General features: G+C 39.8%; 1 protein-coding gene across 3 annotated transcripts in view; it reads left to right on the top strand.

Moving 5' to 3' along the window:
* Positions 1-22443, top strand: part of FANCA (FA complementation group A) — a 115079-nt gene that overhangs the window by 73741 nt on the left and 18895 nt on the right. For all 3 annotated transcript variants that reach the window (XM_074200767.1, XM_074200759.1, XM_074200774.1), the window contains 3 exons: positions 6112-6185; positions 6700-6828; positions 21665-21746. In XM_074200767.1, the coding sequence (XP_074056868.1) occupies positions 6112-6185; positions 6700-6828; positions 21665-21746 (285 nt within the window). The remainder of the gene's footprint in view (positions 1-6111; positions 6186-6699; positions 6829-21664; positions 21747-22443) is intronic.

A 22443-nucleotide genomic window follows, 5' to 3' on the forward strand; every position in this document is an offset into this window, starting at 1 on the left:
CAATCACCCAGCTTTGTGACATGCAAGCCACCCCAACCCCACTGCCCTGCAAAAACCAAAAAAAAAAAAAAAAAAGACATAAAATAAAATAGTAATAATAGTAGGGGTGGCTGGGTGGCGGACAGAGCATTGAACCTTGAGCCAGGAGCACCTGGATCCAAATCCAGCCTCAGACACCCAACGATCACCCTGCTATGCGACCCCAGGCAGGCCACCCAGCCCCATTTGCACTGCACCCCCCAAAAATAATAATAATAATGATGATAATAATAATAATAATAATAATAATAATAATAATAAATGTGCTTGAGTCTTTGTTCCAATACCAACAACTCTGTTGTGGGTGGATCACATTCTTTATAAGTCCATCACAAAAGTTACTTCCATATTTTTCCACTGTTGCCATTGCTGATCGCAACTCCCTCCTTTCATATTTCTCCACTGCCATGTACTATATTTTCTCTCTCCTTTCACTCTGATTCTGCTGTAGGGTAGCTGAGTGGCACAGCAGGCCCCTGGCCCTGGGACCAAGAGGCCCTGAGCCCCCATACCACCCCTTAGGCACAGCATCTACCTGGCCCTATGGTTCCCTACAGGTCTTCCAATCCCAGCCCCTTGCAAGAAGTAAAAAAGAAAATGTGTTATATCTGACCACTCTACCCCCATGGTCCATCCTGTCCTCCATCATTCACATCACCCCCTTTCCCCCGTCCCCCCCCTCCTTCTTACTCCAGATGCCTATACCCCATTGAGTATATATGCTGTTTCCTCTCCTAGCCACCTCTGATAAGTGCAAAGATTCTCTCATTCCCCCTTGCCTTCCCACCTTTCATATCATTGCAATAGCTCATTGTAATAAAGAAAAATCTTATTATGTGAAATATCTTGGCCTATTCTCCCTCTCCTTTTTCTTTCTCCCATCACATTTCCCTTTTTTCTATTGACTCCATTTTTACACCATATTTTATCTTCAAATTCAGCTTTCTCCTGTGCTTCAACTATAAAAGCTCTTTCTACCTGCTCTATTAACTGAGAAGGTTCATTTGAGTATTATCAGTGTCATTTTTTCTATGCAGGAATACATGCAGTTCATCATCATTAAGTCCCTCAGTCTCTATGCTTCACCTGAGTCCTGTATTTGAAGATCATACCTTCTGTTCAGCTCTGGCCATTCCAACATGAACATTTGAAATTCCCCTGGTTCATTGAAAGTCCATCTTTTTCCGTGGAAGAGGACATTCAGTTTTGCTGGGTAGTTGATTCTCAGTTGCATTCGAAGCTCTTTTGCCTTCTGGTATATTATATTCCAAGCCCTACGAGCTTTTAATGTTGCTGCTAAGTCCTATGTGATCCTGACTGCAGCGCCACGATATTTGAATTGTGCTCTTCTGGCTGCTTGTAATATTTTCTCTTTGACTTGGGAGTTCTGGAACTTGGCTACAATATTCCTAGGGGTTGGTTTTTTGGGATCTCTTTCTCGGGGGGATCGGTGGATTCTCTCCATTTCTATTTTGCCCTCTGCTTCTAGAATATCAGGGCAATTTTCCTGTAGTAATTCTTTGAAAATGATGTCAAGGCTCTTTTCCTGATCATGACTTTCAGGTATTCCAATAATTTTCAAATTATCTTTCCTAAGTCTGTTTTCCATATCAGTTGTTTTTTCAATGAGATATTTCACATTTTCTTCTAATTTTTCATTTTTTTGGTTTTGAAGTATTGATTCCTGATTTCTGGTAAATTCATCAATCTCCTTGAATTCTATTCTTTGTCTGAAGGATTTGTTTTTCTCAGAGAGTTTTCTTATCTCTTTTTCCATCTGGCCAATTTTGCTTTTTAAAGCATTCTTCTCCTCAATAACTTTTTGAACTGTTTTATCCATTTGACCTAAGCTGGTTTTTAGCATGCTATTTTCTTCATCATTTTTTTGGATCTCCTTGACTAAGCTGCTGACTTCATTTTCATGTTTTTCCTGCATCTCTCTCCTTTCTTTTCCCAGTTTTTCTTCTAACTCCCTCATTTGATTTTCAGTCTTTTTTGGGCTCTGTCATAGCCTGAGCCCAATTTCTGTTTTTTTTGGGGTCTTTAGATGCAGGAGCTTGTGCTTCTTCATCTTCAAACTGAGTGTTTTGATCCTTCTTGGGTTCACAGGCAAAATATTTCTCAGTGTTCATCTTGTTTCTCTGCTTGCTCATTTTCCCAGCCTAAGCCTGTTTTTGGGGTGCTTCCTGAGCTTTTGGGACACCACAAGGGTCTCAGTGTGTGAGGCTCTGTCCTCCCTCCTGGTCTGTGAATGACCATATGCGCCCCCCCCCCCCGCCACAGGACTGAGGTGGGGGGGGCCTAGACTGAGATCAGAATCTGAATGTGGTCAGAACCCCAGAGTCCTGTTCCAGGGGCAGAGGACAGAGCTCTGCAGTCTCTCCCTCTCTTCACTCCCTTCCCTAGGTTCAATGGGCTCATGCCCTGGGGGCTCCGCCTGCTTCTGTTTCCTGGATCTAGGCTGCAGTGGCCATGCTGCTTGCTGTGTGCCCTGAGGGCTGGGCTCCACGTGCTCTCTCTGGCAGAGGTCCCCCCCATTCCCCTAATTTGTGCCCGGTGCTGCCGAGGCTTAGGTCAGGAGACTCCCCCGCTGCTGTGAGCCACGGCTCCCAGCACCCTGGGGCTGCCTCCAGGAAGCTGAAGTTCTTTCGCTCTGGCGGCCGCCCCTCCGACCTGGGGAGCAGAGCCTTTCTGCTCTTTTCCAGGTTACCTTGAATAGGAGAATTGCCTCACTGGGTCCCTCTGTGGGTTCTGTCTCTTGAAAATTTAGTTACAGCCCTTAGTTTCAAAGATTGATGAGAAAGTGCCTAAGACATGATCCATTCTTGTCGCCATCTTGGCTCTTCCCCCCGCCCACATATTTCTATCATTAATAATGTCATCAGTACATTAATTGAAAGGACAAGTATTAATCCCATCCGTAAAGTTTCCCTTTATCTTTTTTCATTCAGGATTTTTTAAATAATTCACATTTTAATTCACCCGTACAAATTCACAAATGCTAAGAGGCATAAAGGCAATGAAACAGTTGATCTACATCAGAGACATCAACAAATTTTGCCTTTTTAAAGGGTCCATGAGAAGGTTGTTGTAGACATATGCTAACAGGTGTTTTGCTTTTCTTTACCTATTTATGTAGGCAAAAACAAGGAATTTGTGAGTTTTGAGTTGACTTGGCCAATATTGATAAATGTGGTGGTGAGAATATATATGGTTTTGAGAGCTGGAGTAGAAGGAAAGTTAAGTGCTGTGGAATCAATACATTGGAATTGTGGTACTGGAGAGAACTTTTGAGAGTCTCTTAGACAGCAAAGAGATCCAATTAGTCAAGAAATTAATTCAGGCCTTTCACTTCAAAGCCAAATGCTGAAGGTGGAACTTAAATACTTTGGTCATATAATGAAAAATGGGACTCTTTGGAAGAGACCCTGATGTTGGGAAAGATTGAAGGCAGAAAGAGAAGGGGATGGCAGTGGATGAGATGGCTGGAGAATGTCATGGAAAAAAATGACCATGACCTCAGATGGACTTTAAAAGTTTGTAGAGATGAAGACCCTGGCCAGGGGATCACAATGAGTCAGAAATAACTGACAACAAAAACAAAAGAATAGACAGTGTTCCTGTCAAAGATGGTTATGATTCTATCAGGTTTAGCTTGCTTTTAGGTAGATCTTATCATAACATGTGGACCATGTACATATATTTTGTACATTTATTAACCATGTTAATAAATTAACAAGCATTTATTAAGTACCTGCTATGTGCCAGGCTCTCCCCCAAGCTCTGGACAGTCAACGAAAGCCCAAAACAGTCTCTTCCCTCAAGGTGGTCGTGTTCTAATGTAGGAAACAACATGCCAACAAATCGATACATACACGATAGATAAAGATACATTTGAGTCATCTCAGATTGATGGTCATGGGATTGACTAGTTTTAACTGAGACTTGAAGCCAGGAGGAAATTACTCAAGGCAAGGAGGACAACTGGAGAAAATACATAGAATTGACCAGATATGGTAACACCCATTAGCCCTGCTACTAATAAGGAAGACTTAGGATGATGAACCATTTTGAACAATAAGTAGGGAGGTTTGAAAGAGAGAAATAGGGAATAGTAAATAGGGAGTGTTGAGGGAAAATTATTTAGTTCTGTTTTGGACATGTTGAGTTTAAGATATGCATGATCAGGAGGCCAGTTAGGTGGCGCTGTAGATAAAGCACGGGCCCTGGAGTCAGGTGTACCTGGGTTCAAATCCGGTCTCAGACATTTAATAATTACTTAGCTGTGTGGCCTTGGGCAAGCCACTTAACCCCATTTGCCTGGCAAAAACCTAAAAAAAAAAAGATATGCATGATCTATCCAGTTTGAGATGTTCCATAGGTGTCCACACTAAGTTTAGCACCAGTCTGGAAAACCTCTGGAGGATCCCTAAGAAGGGACAAGCTGTCCTATTCCAACCTACTGAGCCCATCAGCAAAGGGTTTGAGCCTAGGCTTCTAGCGAGAGAGAGAGAGATGAAGAATGTGACAGAAGAGTAGAGGGAGGGAGAAAGAGGAGAAAGAAGAAGGAGAGAAGGGTGATGAAAAGAAAAGAGGGAGGGGGATGCACAGAATGCAAAGGTAGAGTGCTTTGTTTGAGAATCAGCCAGTTCTAGTGTTAGTGGATCATAGAGTACATGGAGGAGAGTGAAATATAAGAAGGCTACAAGAAAGACAGAAAGGGACTAGTTAAAAGAGACTTTAAAAACCAAAGATTTTGAGTATGTTCCTGGAGGCATTGAGGAGCCATTGAACTTTACTGAATTGTTGGGAAGGAGGAGGGAATCACATGACATAGTTAAATTTATCTTTCTAAGGTGAGTAGAGATTTGGCAGGAGAGGGGGGAACTTAAAGCAAGGAGACCATCTGCTAGTTTACTGTATTAATCCTACATGAAGTGATTGGCCCCTTTGCTAGGGTAGTGACAGTGTCAGAAGAAAGAAGCAGGGAGTGAGAATATGGAATTTATCTCAAAGTTACAATTGGCAGCAGACTGGATATGGGTGGAGTAAGAGAGAATGAGTGGTTGAGAATGACAGTTGGGTGGAGGGCCTAGGTGAGGACCTTTAAGGATGACAGTATTAGGGAAGTCTGGAAGAGGTGATGGTTAGGGAAAGATAACAAGGATTGGACTGAGCTAATATCTGAATAATATGTTGTTTGAAGTGCCCAATTGCCCATTGAAAATGTGAGGCTGGAGGTCAGGAGCCCGATTAGGACTAGATAAGGGAATCTGAGAATCCTCTGCAGAGAGATGATCATTGAATATGTGGGAGCTGAAGAGGTCACTCAGAGAAATAGTATTGAAGGATAGAGCTTTGTAAGGCATAGCCTTGAGAGAGATGCCTTGTTTGTCCCTTAAAGTTATGTCCTGGATAAAGACTGAGTGAAAACTAATCAAAAAAATAGGAGTACCACCAGGAGAATTGTCATGAAAAACTAAAGTAATGAGAGTATCAAAGAGAAAGGGTTTTGACAGTGTCAGAGATTAAGGATGAGAGTTGAGCATAGGCCTTTAGATTGGGCCACTAAGAGATCTCTGGTGACTTTGGAGAGAAGTTTCAGTGAAATGATGATTTCCAAAGCCAGACTGCAGAGAGTTAAGATGAAATTGAAAGGAAAAAAGTAGCACTTTTTTTTAAGGTTTTGCAAGGCAGTGGGGTTAAGTGACTTGCCAAAGATCACATAGCTGGGTAATTATTAAGTGTCTGAGGCTGGATTTGAACTCAGGCCTGACTCCAGGGCCAGTGCTCTATCCACTGTGCCACCTAGCTGCCCCCAAAAGTAGTACTTTCTCAAAGAGTTTATCTACAAAAAAGAGGGGGAGATTGAGGATAATAGCAGATAATGTATCAAATAAGTGAGAGTTTTTTGAGGAGACAGCAGTGTGATTTTAAGGTAGGAGGGAGGCTGCCAGTAAAGAGAGAGATTGAAGATTATTGAATAGAAGTGATAGAGAAGGCAAACTGCTTCTAACAGCACAATTCATTGTTCTGACCTTTTAAATTAAAATATTGTTTTTTTTCTTTCAGTTAACTTACAGAGATTGGCTGCTATTTGAGATGGAAGTCAAACCTGGCAATGATACTCTTTCAGATGTAGAAAGGTAAATGTTCCAGGGATAGAGGATAGAAGGATTAAAGGCTGTGACATTATGAAAGTTCATTCACATGTTTCTAACTTGTAATAAGGTCAGATCCCTCCTAGATATCAAATTGTAGCAAAACCTTTGATTATTCCCTTAACTAAATTCTGTAATTCTAACTTTTGTTTTCATTAAAAGATATTTTAATCAAAGAGATGTACTGGAAAGAAATTCTTTATCTCCAAAAAAATCAGAAGCAGGAAACTTAATTTAAAAATGTAGTCTCGAGAAGATGGTACAGTATTATTCAATATTATGCTAGTTTTTGCTAGTAAAGCCAGTGATAGAAATGTTTCAACATGTATCTAGGGATAGATGAATAATTTCTTATTGTCTCTATAAGTAATTTAACAGTAATGTCCTTTAGGGATCCAACTGAAATATTGTTTCCATCCTTACCATTATCAAAGATACTGTGTAGTGTATGACTTTTAGACTATGAAAAAAACCCAATTTTTGCATTTTGATGTTGCAGACAATATTTTCATCAGTGGGCTTTGTATCAGCAATACCTTCCAGAATCTTCTGTAGCTGGAGGCTGTGATGGAGATTTGGAGAAAGCATGTGTGATTCTTGTTGAGACAATGGTGGATTTCTGCCTGAGGTATTTTAATAATCTGCACTTATGCTAGAGAAGGGGTTCTTAATCTTTTCATGGACCTTTTGCTGAGTTATGTGACTTATCCAAAGTCATACAGATAGTAAGTCTCTGAGACCAGATTTGAATTTGAGTTTTCTTGACTCTAGGCCCCAGTCTGTAATCATTATGCCACCTAGCTGTTCTCGGTGGACAGTTCCAGTTGGACATTTCTCTGATAACTTATATACCATATCTTTATTAGCAATGTGATAAAGTTTCTACATGAATCCTTTGCATATTTCCAATTCCACTTAGATGACACCTACAACTTAATTCTTCGAAAACTGTGATAGACCATACTAAATGATATAGCATCACCAGAACAACATTGTTTTTTGTTTTGTTTTGTTTTGGTTTTTTTGCATTGTTCTTTTGCAAGGCAAATGGTGTTAAGTAATTATTAAGTGTCTGAGGCTGGATTTGAACTCAGGTACTCTTGACTCCAGGTCTGGTGCTCTATCCACTGTACCACCTAGCCACCACCAACAACATTGGTTTTTAAAAAAGTTGACTTTTGTTTTAGGAGAAAGAACTTTACAGTTTGCCAAAATGCATTCTAATGTAGTCTTCTATTTAATTTTGGGTCCAACTCATTATATATATATATTGTTTTACCGAACTATACATACTGAAAAACCAGCCCGATAGATTATCAGTCTAATTACTTGTCATAGATGTGTCATGAACAAGACATTCTTTATGCTCTTGATTTTTTCTATGTGGATAGTTAGTCAAGCTTTTTGAGTGATTATGGATTTCATTTAAGAGGCCCTGTAATACCTAAGTAGCTAAATGTGACAGCACAATATCATCTGAAAACTGGAGCATCCATTTGGAACCCCATTCCATTCGGATTCTGTGTTAGACATCCTTTTTGAGGATGACAAGCACCTGGCAAGTGTAGATCTCTCCCGTTTTATGCCTTGATCAATGTAATTGAGAGTTGTTGAGCAAAGTTATCTTCATTGTTTTTAACACGTGCATGGTAGATATCCTATTGGAGAAAAGCCTTTTAAAGCAATACTTTACCAAATCAAAATTTTTTAATAGCTAAACCAATTAGCACAGTGGTATCTTGTATCCTTTGTACTTTTAATTCAGTGATGTTACTATAAAGATATGATCTGCTTTACTCTGTGAAAATCTGCCTCTTTTTGTAACTTTCCAGGATGCTCTTGATTAATCTGTAATTTTTTCTCATACATATTTGTAGACCATGTGGATTATTGATATTCTAAGGGCTTAAATTGAATCTCTTTCTAAGTTTTCTACAAATACTTTTTTCTTCCACCATTTCTTAGAATTTTTGGAGCTATATTTTAGAGAATAATACTGCATTATCTTTCTCAGTAAGATTTTATATTAAGTATTTTGTGCCTTTTCATGTAGTATCCTCAAGGGCAGCTAGATGGCACAGCACTGGCCTTAGAGTCAGAAGGACATGAATTTGAATCCAGTCTCAGACACTTACTAACTGTGCCTATGGGCAAGTCACTTAATTTTGATTGCCTCTCATCCAGAGCCATCTCCAGTCATCCTGATTCCTATCTGGCCACTGGACCCAGATGACTCTAGAAGAGAAAGTAAGGCTAGTGATTTAGCACAGTCCCCTGCCCCTCACTGAAAATCCATTTCATAGGCTTGTCATGCCATCACCTCCCTGATGTCATGGTCTTCTTTGAGAATGAAGGATAACCATTATTATTATTATTATTATTATTATTATTATTATTATTATTATTATTACTATTATTATTATTTATCCTCTAAAGGCTCCACTTTCTCTCAGAATAATACTTTTTTTAATGTCCTAATTGTTTTTTAGTTATCTTGTACTCACTCCCTCTATCAAAGTATACTCCTTTCAAGTCTCTTAATAGAAGTACATTTCTCAAGAGTCATAAGCATCCTTTATTCATAATCAATTTGTACCCATACCCCCTTTCCAGGTACTATCCAACTATTCCCATATAAAAGCAGTCTTCAAGAGCTAAAAGTTTGATGATATCACAGTCAATTTTTACCCACACCCTCTTTCTAATATGCTCCTTTCAAATGTCCTAAGAGAAATACAATTCTCAAGAGTTGGAAGTATTTTCTTCCTGTGTAGGGATGTATACAGTTTAGTCTTATTGATTAACATTTTTCGCCCAGTTCCTTTTACCTTTTTAATGCTTCTCTTGAGTCAAATTTTCTCTTCAGTTCAGGTATATTTGAAAATTCTTTTCCCTTGAAACAAATTTGCTAAATTTTGCAGGATAGTTGATTCTTGGTTGTAATGCAAGCCTCTTTCCTCTCCAGAATATCATAGTCCAGGCCCTCTGATCCTTTAATGTTGAAACTGATAAATGCTACATAATCCTGATTGTGGCTCCCTGATATTCAAATTGTTTCTTTTTTGACTGCTTGTAATGTTTTCTCTTTTAGCTAATAATTCTTAAATTTGGCTACAATATTACTTGGAGGTTTTATTGTAGGATCTCTTTCTTGGGGTGGTTGATGGATTCTTTCAAGGACTATTTTATCTTCTTGTTTTAAAATATTGGGCAGTTTTCTGTGATAATTTCCTACAAGATATTATCTAAGTTCTTTTTCTGTGGCTTTCAGGTAGACCAACACTTCATAATTTACCTCTCTTGGATCTATTTTCCAAGTTGATCATTTTTCCTTTTGCAATTACTTCTATTTTTTTTTTCCAGCCCTTTCAGTTTTGTTTGATGGAATCTTGGTGTCTCATAGAGTCATGAGTTTCCATTTGTCCAGTTCTAGTTCCTAGGCTTCAGTTTATTTTTGTGTTTCCTTTTCCACTTGGTTAATTTTATTATTAGAGGAGTTGATTTCTTTTTCCATTTGGTCAGTTTTACTTTTTAAGTTAATTTTCTTCAGTCAATTTTTCATCATTCTCCTACCTGACTCTCATTTTTTCCCTCATCTTTCCTTCTTTCTCTCATTTTTAGTTTTTCAAATCCTTTTTGAACCCTTCCAAGAGGTCTTTTTGAATTTGAGATCAATTCATAAACCAAGGTTTGAGTCTTCACATGTAGGCATTTTGTCACAGCTTTCCTCTTCTCAGATGGCATTTTAATCATCTCTATCAGAATAGAAGCTGTCAGTAATTAGCAGGGGTTTGGGGTTTTTTGGGTTTTTTTACTCATTTTGATAGTTGAGCTCTGCTCCTCTGTGATAGGGAATATAATCCCAAGCATTTTGTGCTTGATTCCAGGAGTCTGGTCCTTGACTCTTTTTTGCTCTGGTATTTCGCTCTGGTTCCCTGTGCTAGGGTAGCCAATACCACGCCAGCTCAAATCTTGGTCTTGAAGCTGGGGTTGGCACCCTCACTACTGGCCTGCTGAGCCAGTGCCTGAGCTGTGCTGTGGCTAAGAGCCTTTCCCTGGCTTCCCAATTATCCCATTTATACTGTCTGCGCTCTCCTTTAATCCACATGAGACAAACCTTTTTCCTGAAGTTCCCCCAAGATATCTTGCTGAAAAGTTATTTTCCTGGGGGTTTTGGGTAGATTCTGTCTCTTTAGGATCCATTTAGAGACTTCATTCAGAGGTATTTCAGGAAAAGCTCCAAGAGCTTGGAGGTGGCACCATCTTGGCTTCACCCATAATAAGGTTTTACAGACAAGTTCATATTTTTAACCACTGCTGCCCTGGGTTAAAATTATCATCTCTTCCTGGGAAGATCAAATATTTTCTGCTTCAGTTTGCTCCCAGTTCTTAGATTAATTAGTACCAGTCCCCATGGGAATATAACTAATATAATAATGTGTTGATATCTGTTCTTGACCATTTTGAAGACCAATAGCTTGCTTAATAGGTCATTTTGGGTTTGTTTTAATTTTAGGCTCTATCTTCTCATTTTACTCTTCTTGTGTACTATAGATTTTGATCTTAGCTTTAGTAAATTGATGCTCTAATTGTTCAAACATGGTTGGTTGAGGAATAACTTCTTCATTGATAACTACTCATTTTTTAACTGTTTAGATAATTATATTTTGTTGTTGTTTTCAATACTTACAATTTTCTTCTGGCAAAAAGTATTTATGAGAGATAAGTATCAGGCTTCTGTGTAGACACTGAACCTTTGGTCTCCTTAATATTTTACTCTTGAGTTTGTTTTCCAGCATATTTTTTTGCAATTATACTTATGCTTATTTTCCATTGAACACTTATTCACAAATATTACAGAATTCTTCTAAGAAATTTCTATCTCTCTATCCCCTATAGTAAGTGTTAGAACAAAAACATGTTATGATAGCCATTTTACAAATGGAAAACTTTGCAGTATAAGATAATAAGTATCCTATGCTCTCTTTCTTGTTTTTGGGTGGAATTGATAAAAGATTACAATAGAAAATAACTTCTCATTATATGGAACACATTTTCTATTCTTATTTGATATGTTGACAAATATAGATGGATCACTCCCAGTTTTTCTTCAGAAATATAGAATTTCTTTACAGTAGGTCTCTCATGTCTTAGGTTATGTCAACAATGTATTTAGCCATAATATAATTAATTTTTTATCTTGATTTACCTGTTAGTTATTTAAAGAATCCTACTTTAATAGTTGAGTCCTTCTGTGGCTTCATCGATGCTAATACTCTAACAAAGAGTGTAGATTGCAGCATCTCCACTCCTTCCTTTCCTCCCTCTGTGCCTGCCTGCCTGCCTTCCTTCCTTCCCTCACATTTTAAGAAGCATTTATTAGGTACCTGCTGAGTGCCAAACTCTATGCTAATCACTTGTGAACATAAAAATACAAACAGAGTCCCTGCCCTGCCCAGTAACTGACTCTCTTCTCCAGGAATGTGTGAATGGTTAAGTCAGTACAAAGGATGTGCAGAATCAACAGTAGAGGGGTGGAGACCACTGTTGTGGGATATAAGGAAAGTCTTTTTGTAGGAAGTGGCACTTCCTTTCTATATAAGCTATATTTTAAAGGAAACTGAAGATGGTGGGTGCGACCCAGGAGCACTTTCTAGACATGAAGGGCAACCTGTGCAAAAGTAGAGAGCTGACACTTTACCCCCAATGTCACCTGTAGTGACCATAGACAGAAGTTTTGCTGAAATATGTAGTACCTGAGGGGAATTGATGTGAAAGATGCCAATCCCAGGAATTTGTATTTTCTCATAGAAGCAACAGAGAGTGCTGGAGTGATTTATCAGAATTGTACAATTTGGCAACTGTGTGAGGATAGATTGGAAAGGGGGAAAGACTGGGTACAGTGAAGCCAGCTAATTATCTCCTGGGAGGCTGGATTGATGAAGAAATGATGAAGACTAAAATTCAGGTGATGACCATGTGAGGTGAGAGATCTAGAGATAAAATTGAACAGATTTGGCAACTCACTGGATGTGGAGAGTGATGAGAGAGGATAAGGTGTTATGACGACTATGAGATTGTAAGCCTGAGTTCAGCCGCCAGGCAGGATGGTAGATGGTGTAGCACCAGCCCTGGAGTCAGGAGGACCTGAGCTCAAATTTGGCCTCAGACACTTGATACTTACTCAGGACTCCTGAAGACTCCAGGGTCAGTGCTTTATCTACTTCGCCACCTACCTGCCCCTAGGTAAGGACCTGAGTTCAAAACTAGCCACAGACACTAGCTGTGTGACCTTGGGCAAATCACTTAATCTTGATTGTCTCGTATCCAGAACTAGTCATCCTGATCCATAACTGACCACTGGAACCAGATGGCTCTGGAGGAGAAAGTGAGACTGGTGACTTGGTACAGCATCTCCCTCACTCCAATCTAATGCATGTTCTTGTCATGGTATTACTTCCCTGATGTCATGGTCTTCTTGGAGAGCAGAGGACAAATGTCATCATCAGGATGGTAGCATACCCCCTCTTTTTAAAGATTTTACTTATTTTGAGTTTTACAATTTTTCCCCTAATCTTACTTCCCTCCCCCCACCTCCCCACAGAAGGCAATTTGATAGTCTTTACATTGTTTCCATGTTGTACATTGATCCAAATTGAATGTGATGAGAGAGAAATCATATCCTTAAGGAAGAAACATAAAGTAAAAGAGATAGCAAGATCAGACAATAAGATACAGGGTTTTTTTTCCCTAAATTAAAGGTAATAGTCCTTGGTCTTTGTTCAAACTCCCCAGTTCTTTCTCTGGATACAGATAGTATTCTCCATCACAGACAGCTCCAAATTGTCCCTGATTGTTGCACTGATGAAATGAACAAGTCCATCAAGGTTGATCATCACCCCCATGTTGATGTTAGGGTGTACAATGTTTTTCTGGTTCTGCTCATCTCATCTCACTCAACATCAGTTCATGCAAATCCCTCCAGGCTTCTGTGAATTCCTCCTGTCCCTGCTGGTTTCTAATAGAGCAGTAGTATTCCATATCATACATATACCACAGTTTGCTAAGCTATTCCCTAATTGAAGGACATTTACTTGATTTCCAATTCTTTGCCCCATAAACAGGGCTGCTATGAATATTTTTGTACAAGTAATGTTTTTACCCTTTTTTCATCATCTCTTCAGGGTATAGGCCCAGTAGTGGTATTGCTGGATCAAAGGGTATGCACATTTTTGTTGCCCTTTGGGATAGTTCCAGACTGCTCTCCAGAAAGGATGGATGAGTTTACAGCTCCACCAACAATGTAATAGTGTCCCAGATTTCCCACAACCCTTCCAACAATGATTATTGTCCTTTCTGGTCATATTGGCTAGTCTGAGAGGTGTGAGGTGGTACCTCAGAGATGCTTTAATTTGCATTAGAGAGTGAGTTCTTAATAAATTCTAAGAAATAGTCACTTAAAATGACCTATAAATTGTGGAATGACAAGACTAGTTCTTTAGGTTTTTGCTAGGTAATGGAGTTAAGTGGCTTGCCCAAGGCCACACAGCTAGGTAGTTATTAAGTGTCTGAGACCAGATTTGAACCCAGGTACTCCTGACTCCAGGGCCGGTGCTTTATCTACTGCGCCACCTAGCTGCCCAAGACTAGTTCTGTAGCAGTTAATGTTATGGATATAACCATTTAAAATGCAGTGTCTAGAACTTTGCCTGACTATTCCTCTGTGCAGATGATAGTGTATTCCTGATAGCTATGCACAAGCTCAAACTGGAAGGTTTGATGAGCCTGGTGATAGACTGCATTCCTGTCTTCTGAAAACCAACCTGAGCTCATTTCAGAGATACTCTTTACTAGATTGGCCTCAAGGTAATAAGTTTTCCAGCCATAGAAACTCAGAAAGACCAGTGGCTAAGTTTGTCTTCTATGTTTAGTATTGCCATCTCTTGGACTGACATAACCTAAGGACCCCCCGGGTCTTACAGTCTGACCCTTTGCAGCATCCTTAGAAGTTCCATGATTTTCCATTTGCAGCTGAATTTCTTTTTTATGAATTGTTTTCCCTAATTAGAATGTGAGAGCCTTGAGAAGAGGAGATGTCTAGCTTTCTTTTTGAAAAAAATTATTTTCAAAAATCTATTTTCTCTTTCTCCCATTTCCTACATTGGATAAAAAGAAAAATAAAAACAAAAATCTGATTTAGAAAAACAAATTTCATTAGCAGAGATATGAATGTGTGAGTACAATAGGAGTAACTGAGAAATGATACTCAAAAATGTGCATGGTGTCCTTCCTCTCTGAATTTCCCCATTTTCCTTTTTGACTTTCTGTTGCTCAACCATGTATGTGAGAAGGAGGATTAGATTTTTAGAGTGGAAACAGGGACTGCCCAAGTCTGAATCCCATTCCCACATGTGAGTGTGTTCGTGTGTGTGTGTGTGTGTGTGTGCACAAGTGTATAAGATTGTGTGTGTGTTTCGGGGCTGTAGTGTAACAGCACTTATTTAATGCTCACTCTTTGGCTCTCAGGAGTTTACTGAACTTTGACAAACCTTAGTTTGCTTATCTGTGAAATTAGGGGTCAGGAGCCCTCAGAATTTATTTAGTCCAACACTCGCATTGTAACAGATGAAGAAATCTGGGTACAAAAAAATAAACTTAACAAGACAAAGATAGCGAAAGCAAGAAGTTTGGTTATATAGTAATTATTCTGAAAAAGCTCTGGGGGTTTTAGTGGACTGCAGGAGTCAACTGTGAGGGGTGGCCGCCCCCAAAACTGATAGGCTGCATGAAGAGCAGCAGAGTTTCTAGTGGTGATTCCACTGCACTCTTCCCTCTTCAACTTCAACTTTGTTCTGGGAACCGTAGTTTAAGAAGAACATAAGGCAGCTGGGTGGTGCAGTGGATAAAGTACTGGCACTGGAGTCAGAAGGACCTGGGTTCAAATCGAGTCTCAGACACATAATTGCCTAGCTGTATGACCTTGGGCAAGTCACTTAGCTGCACTGCCTTGTAAAAACTAAAACAAACAAAAAGAACATAGAGTGCTTTGACTCATGGTCATATGAGGAATGATTGAGGAAACTAAGCCTGGAAAAGAGAAGACTTGGGGGCACAGGATGTCTGTCTTCAGAAATTTGAAGAACTGGCCTGTGGAACAGGGATTAGGTTCATTCTGTCTGACCTCAGCAGGCAGAACCAGCGACAATGGGTTGAATCTGCAAAGAGGTCCATTCAGGCCCGATGTCAGGAAGGACTTTCCAATAACTGGAACTGGAAGTGAAATGGGTTGTCTTAAAGAATGGTGGATTCCCTTGCCTTGGAGACCTTCAGTAGAGGCTTTCCAACCAAATGGAATATGCTTTAATGGTCATTCTTGTTCAGGGCAGGATTACCTTGGATGATCACTTGGGTTCCTTCAGAGTAGTTACAAACCCCAAATTAAACAGGAAGGAAGTGGCAGAGCTGAGATTGGAACTCAACTGCTCTTTTTCTACTGTACCATCCTGCCTGTCTCCTGTCTTGTAAGGAAGTTGTTAACTTTAAGTCACTGTATACATTGTCCCTATTGTCACTTAACACAGACTCAAACATTCCTTTTAAAAACTACCCATCTTCACCTATTCATCACAACCCTATAGGCAATAATTTAACTTGATAGGGGCAAGGAAGATCATAATCTTGCTCCATAGTTTATCTCCCTCCTCCCTTTCCTGGTTGTGATGAATGTCATAGACTATGTCTTTCATTGCTTCCAGAAGAAGGAGGTAAAGAAGGTGGAGGATTAGTAATAAGATTCAGTCAATTCCCAGCCCTGTCTCATTCATTTTCAAAATCAGTAAATATTGATTAAGCATCGACTGTGGACTAGGAGCTGTACCAGCACCGAGGATTAAAGAAAGACTAAAAACATGCAAACAACTTCCTAGAAATAAGTTTGGGACAAAGTGGAAATCAGTTCAGAGACAAGGTCCTACAAAGAACAACTGGGCTAGGTTTTCTGTCAAAGGTGGGAGTTTAGCTGAGTCAGAAAACCATTAGACAGATTTAAATAGGATGAGAATCCCTGGCATGAAAGATCCACAGCCAATAGGTGGGAGGAATCACTGAGCTGCAAAGTATATGGAGGGAAGAAGGTGAGAAATAGAGAAAGGGACCAGCTTTTGACAGGTTTTTGGAGGCATTATGGAGACACTAGAGTTTATTGAATAAGAGGGATGATTTAGCCCTTCCTGTGGGGAAATGCTATAGCAGTAGTTGTCTGTAGATGAGGGCCTGCACCAGGTGGTGGCAGTATCAGAGGAAACAAGTAATTTTTCAAAGAAAAGACAGGAATTGGCCACATGTGAGATTTGAAAGATAATAAAAGGTTGAATATGATACCTAGGATGTGAGCTTAGGGAACTGAGAGAATGGTGGATCCCTCAACAGTAATAGGTAACAAGTATAAAACAATGAGTGCAAGATAACAGGCATGAAAAAGTGAGAAATGCAAGTAAAAAAATCTACAACCACTATATAAGACAGTCCCAGTTTTTAGACAATTGGGTTCTAAAAGTGTGCATCTTTTTTTAAAAGGGTGAATCTTATACATGGGGAAATATGGTAGATCATAATTAAGCTGATGTGATCACCAAATGAGAAAGTATAAAGGAAGAAGAGAAGAGAACCTTATCCAGCCTTTGGGGATGCCCACAATTAGTAGTCAAGCCCTGAGTGAAGCTCGAGGAAAGCAAACTGAAGAGGAGCATTCAGACAGGAGGAAACCAGGAAAGAGCCGTGCCAGGCAAACCTTGAGAAACATGAGAGTATTGAAGAGAAGATTGTTGTTCACAGTGTCAGTGGCTGTAGACAGGTCAAGAAGACTGAAGACTAGTAACTTAGAAGAGCAGTTTCAGGGGGATGATGAGATTACAGTCCAGACTAGAGAGGGTTTTGAGGATGGAAGAATGAATTGTGGGCATATTTGTGGGAAAGGAGCCAGCAAACAGGAAGTTACTGAAGATAAGTAAAGAGAGTGGAGATGCTAGAAAGGGCAGTCTTCTAAAGACTATAGATTGGAAAATGTTGAGGTGGGGCAGGGCCAAGATGGCAGCATGAAGGTGGGAATTCTTGGAAACTTGTTCCCCAAAAAACTCCAAAAGCCTTCAAATTATGACTCTAGCCAAAATTTAGAGGGGCAGAACCCACAGAAAGACTTGGTGATACAATTTCCCAGTCCATGAAAACTTAGAAGTTCCACAAGAGGGCAGCTGGGTGGCACAGTTGATAGAGTACCAGCCCTGGAGTCAGGAGTACCTGAGTTCAAATCCAGCCTCAGACACTTAATAATTACCCAGCTGTGTGGCCTTGGGCAAGCCACTTAACCCCATTGCCTTGCAAAAACTTAAAAAAAAGAAGTTCCACAGGAAAGGTTTGTTACACCAGGACTGGGGGTTGGAAAAAGCTGCTGCAAGCATAGCAGCAGCACAGCACAGCCAGGCTGGGTGCCTAGATCCCTAGAGCTTCCTGTGGATCACCAGGAATAGCTTGAGGGGGTGGTGAGAGAAGTCTGCTGCACCAGAGTGAGTGCAGAGTGAACACCAGCCTCAGAGCAACCCTGTGGTTAGAACCTGCAACAAGAATCAGAGAAGCTAGCCTGCACCTCCAGAGTGCAGCCCACAGATGGTAAGTGGGTCAGGGGAGACTACAGAGGTCTGTTTACTCTCCCTGGGACAGGACTCAGCGATTTGCCCACATTCAGATCCAGGTTATAGTCTGGGCCCCCATACCACCATAGCTGAGCAGGGACCCTCCTCACAGCTCCAGGGCAGAGGGGAGGGCCCATGGTCATCCACATACCAAAGCATAGGCAAGAGAATGGTCAGAACCTCTCATAAGACCTTGGAGGAATTTAGGTCCCAGTAGATTGTCCCCCAAAATCCCCCAAAGCTTTGGAAGTAGTAAATCAGTCATATACTGAGGAAATGAACAAACAAAAGAAAAAGAGTCTGACCATAGAAAATTACTTTGGTCCCGTGGAAGATTCAGAAGATGACAAAATCGAAGCTTCTGTATCCAAAACTCCTAAGAGAAATAGAAAATGGGCTCAGACTTTGGATGAGCTCAAAAAAAAAGACTTTGAAAAGCAATTGAGGTAGAAATGAGAGCATGCAGATAAATCATGAAAATCAAATCAGCAGCTTAGTGAAAGAAATACAAAAAAATAATGAAGAAAATAACATGTTAAAAACTAGTTTAGGCCAAATGGAAAAAAGCACCACAAAAGGCAAATGAGAAGAATGCCTTAAAAAACCAGAATTGGCTAGCTGGAAAAAGGAAATAAAAAAGCTCTCTGAAGAAAAAAAATCCTTTACATGCAGAATGGAACTCAAGGAAGCTGATGACTTTGCGAAAAATCAGGAAGAAGTAAAACTATTCTAAAAAAACCCAAAATTTGAAGAAAATGTAAACTCTCATTGGAAAAACAACTGACCTTGTAAACAGATCCAGGGGAGATAATTTAAAATTATTGGGCTACCTGAATGTCATGACCAGAAAAAGCCTAGACTTCATTTTTCAGGAAATAATATAGCAGAATTGCCCTGAGATCTAGAAGCAGAGGGTAAAATAGAAATTGAGGGAATACACTGATCACCACCTGAAAGCAATCACAAAAGAAAAACTCCCAAGTCAAAGAGAAAATACTAAAAGCTGCCAGAAACTACCATGGCTCTATAGTCAGGATTACACAGGATCTGGCAGCATCTACATTAAGGGCTCGTAGGGCTTAGAATATGATATTCTGGGGGAGGCTAGGTGGCACAGTGGATAGAGCACTGGCCCTGGAGTCAGGAGTACCTGAGTTCAAATCCGGCCTCAAACACTTAATAATTACCTAGCTGTGTGGCCTTGGGCAAGCCACTTAACCCTATTTGCCTTGCCAAAAAAAACCTAAAAAATATGATATTCTGGTAGGCATATTACAACCTAGATCTGTCAGGGGAAAAGATGGACTTTCAGTGAAACAGGGCTTTCAAACTTTCCTATTGAAAAAATCAGAGCTGAACAGAAAGTTTGATCTACAAGTGCAGGACTCAGGGGAGCCATGGGGGTGGTAAATGAGAAGGACTTACTATGAGGAACTTAATGATATTGAACTGCTTGTAGTCCTGCATGGAAGAAGATACTGATAACCCATGAACTTTGTCATTTCTAAGAGCAGTTAGAAGGAGCATATATAGACAAGGCACAAGAAGGAGCTGAATGTAATGATATAATATGGTAAAAAGATGGAGCCAATGGGTGATAAAGGAAAGTACTGGGAGGAAGAGAAAGGAGAGGAAGAAGGGGTCTTTAAGATACTTCACATGAGTCAAGAAAAAGCTTTTACAATGGAGTGGAACAGGGGAAGGCGAAGGGGAATGAGTGAGCCTTTATTCTCATCAGAAATGGCTCAAAGAGGAAATAACATATACATATAATAAATAGAGTATAGAAAGCTATCTTACCCTAGAGAAAAATTAGAAGAAAAGGATGAGATAAGGGGAATGGAGAGAGCAAAGGAGTATGATAGAAGAGAGGGAAGATCATGGGAGAAGGTATTCAGATACAGCACACTTTTGAACAGGGACAGGGTGAAAGGAGAGAGGGGATAGAATAAATGAAAGTGGGAAGGAACAGAGTGGAGGGAAACACAGCTAGTAATAGCAACTGTAGGGAAAGTATTAAAGCATCTTCTTTGGTGGACTTATGATAAAGATGGCAACTCATCCCAGAGACAGACCCGATGAAATCTGAACACAAATTGAAGTACATTTTTTTCTCTCACTATTGAGGTTTCTCATCTTTTTTTTGGGGGGGGGGTTAAGTTTACTTTCACAACAAGATTATTGTAATAATATAAAATAAATTTTAAAAGTCATATAGAGTGGAATGGGATCTGTGTAGGTGGAGAGGTTCGCTTTGGTAAAAAGGTCACCTTTTAATGTGAGATAGGAATGAAAGGGGTTAGTAAAGGATGGTATCTGAGTGATGTGAGAGGAGGAGATAGGGGAAAAGAGGCAACTTTCAGATAATGACCTTGATGTTTTAGTGAAAAATGAGATATGGTTCTCAGCTAAGAGAATGGGGGGGGGGGGGGACTTGAGATAGAAGGTTTCGACAGCCATTGTGGCTTAGATTAGAGAGTTGTGAAAAGGATTACCTTTTTACAGAGATAGCCCATTTTAGATAACATAAATTTGTAGTGGATCACTCAGCATGGTTTCCTTATTTTTCTCTGGCTTAGTTAAGTAGCACACGTGAAATAGTGAAGGCAGCTGGTTCTGGGAGTAATTTAAACTGAGGGCTGTCAGGGCAAGAACCTTAGTAGGATAAGGGAATGAGAGACTTGAAAAGATGACAATGTGAAGTTGACCTGGTTTACTAAGCTTAGGAACAGGGGAGAGTGTAGCCAAGGTAGGGGTGAGAGTGGGAAAGAATGGAGATGATAAGATATGCAAGAACAACACAGTTAAGGGATGTCATAAAAGAGAACTGGAATTGCAGAAATTTCAAAGTTCCTGGTCATGGAAGTGATAAGCAAGATCATAGAGAGGGCTGTAGCTGTATAGCTAAGATGGAATAGAAGGTAGAGATCAATGGGAATGAGTTAAGTAAAAGAACTGAGAAGTTAATTTTTTTAAAGGAGAATCAGTACATTTGCTGAAGTCTCCTAGAGCAAGATCCAGGGAGGAGGAGAAGAAGATGTGAGCTGGCTACTGATCTCATGAGGAAGGTAGAGAAAGTCTTGGAGTGTGGTGGTTCTGGATCAAGTGACCCTCAAAGGAGGAGAGCTATTCATGTAAAGAGGAAGTCCTGGAAGTACAGTGGGTGCAAGGAGCATTCCAAAATCCCCACCACAGCCAAGGAACCTCAGGAGAAGTTAGAGAGAACTGTGCTCACATTCTTCAATGTTATGATACACTTGGGATCAAAAAAGACAAAAGCTTTAGGGTGGCTCTGGGATTCAGAATATTGGGAGAGCATTTCAGGTGGTTTTTGGTTCCATCAGGCACACAAGTCTTTGGTGGGAAATCTGTCAAACAAGGCAGCAGAAAAATATTTAATTGTTTTCCTTGCCTGTTTCCAAGGAAACTTCATCTTACTGTTTATATTAACTTTAAGTACTGGTTTGCAAAAACTCTTTACACATGAATTGGGATCTCAACCTAATGTGAACAAACTCAGTCTAGAACCTGATAGAGAAAAATATAATATGTGGTAATTCTGTATGCTTGGAATCAGTTTATTAATAGAATATAGGTTCCTTTCAGTATTGAACAAAATTGAGATAAGCCTGGAAGATGATGTGGCTTTCCCCTCCTTTAGTGGACAGTGGACCAGTTAGTCATTATAACCCTGTACCAGAGGCTAAAATACAAAGCGGTGTATGTAATTTTCTTAATTGTTAAATAAATAAGATGTTTTTATCTTTTTAATTTTAGATCCAGTGGTTCTCACTTAGAAAATTCAGAATTACCTCTTTGTGGTATTATAGTGAATCGTGATGTTCTCTCCAGATTACAGGTGGGGTTTGTTTAGATCCATTCACACAGATGCAGATACACACACACACACACACACACACACTTGTACATTTAAGTCTGTAGAATACTTCAGAGGAGCACTCTCTAGGTGACTTTTTTTATCTTATCTTCCTTTCCAGTGATCAGCTGTCCATTACTGAGTTTTTTATTTATCCTAAAAATGCCTCATAATTTCCACATCTATGTACATGCTTATCAAAGTACAATAGAAACACTCATTGAAATGATTAGTAACAAATTTTGAGACCTGGAAATTCTGGAAATAGTAATAGCTCAAAAAAATAACAATAGATTTTAATAATAAAAAGTGAAGTTAGAATTCTTATCTTCATTTGGATCTCTCCTCTGAGAGAAAGATGAGAAGTAAATCTTTTATCATGCTAGAATAAAGCATCTAATGATTTTAAGGTTTTTGCAAGGCAAATGGGGTTAAGTGGCTTGCCCAAGACCACACAACTAGGTAATTATTGAGTGTCTGAGGTCAAATTTGAACCCAGGTACTCCAAAGCTGGTGCTTTCTCCACTATGCCACCCAGCCACCCCCATCTAATAATTTTTAAATAGTGTTCATTTGGGGGCAGCTATTTGGCACAGGGGATAGAGAGAGCACCAGCCCTGGAGTCAGGAGGACCTGAGTTCAAATGGGGGCTCAGATACATAATAATTACCTAGTTGTG

The sequence above is a fragment of the Macrotis lagotis genome, chromosome 1 (assembly GCF_037893015.1).
Source record: "Macrotis lagotis isolate mMagLag1 chromosome 1, bilby.v1.9.chrom.fasta, whole genome shotgun sequence".
Lineage (NCBI taxonomy): Eukaryota > Metazoa > Chordata > Mammalia > Peramelemorphia > Peramelidae > Macrotis > Macrotis lagotis.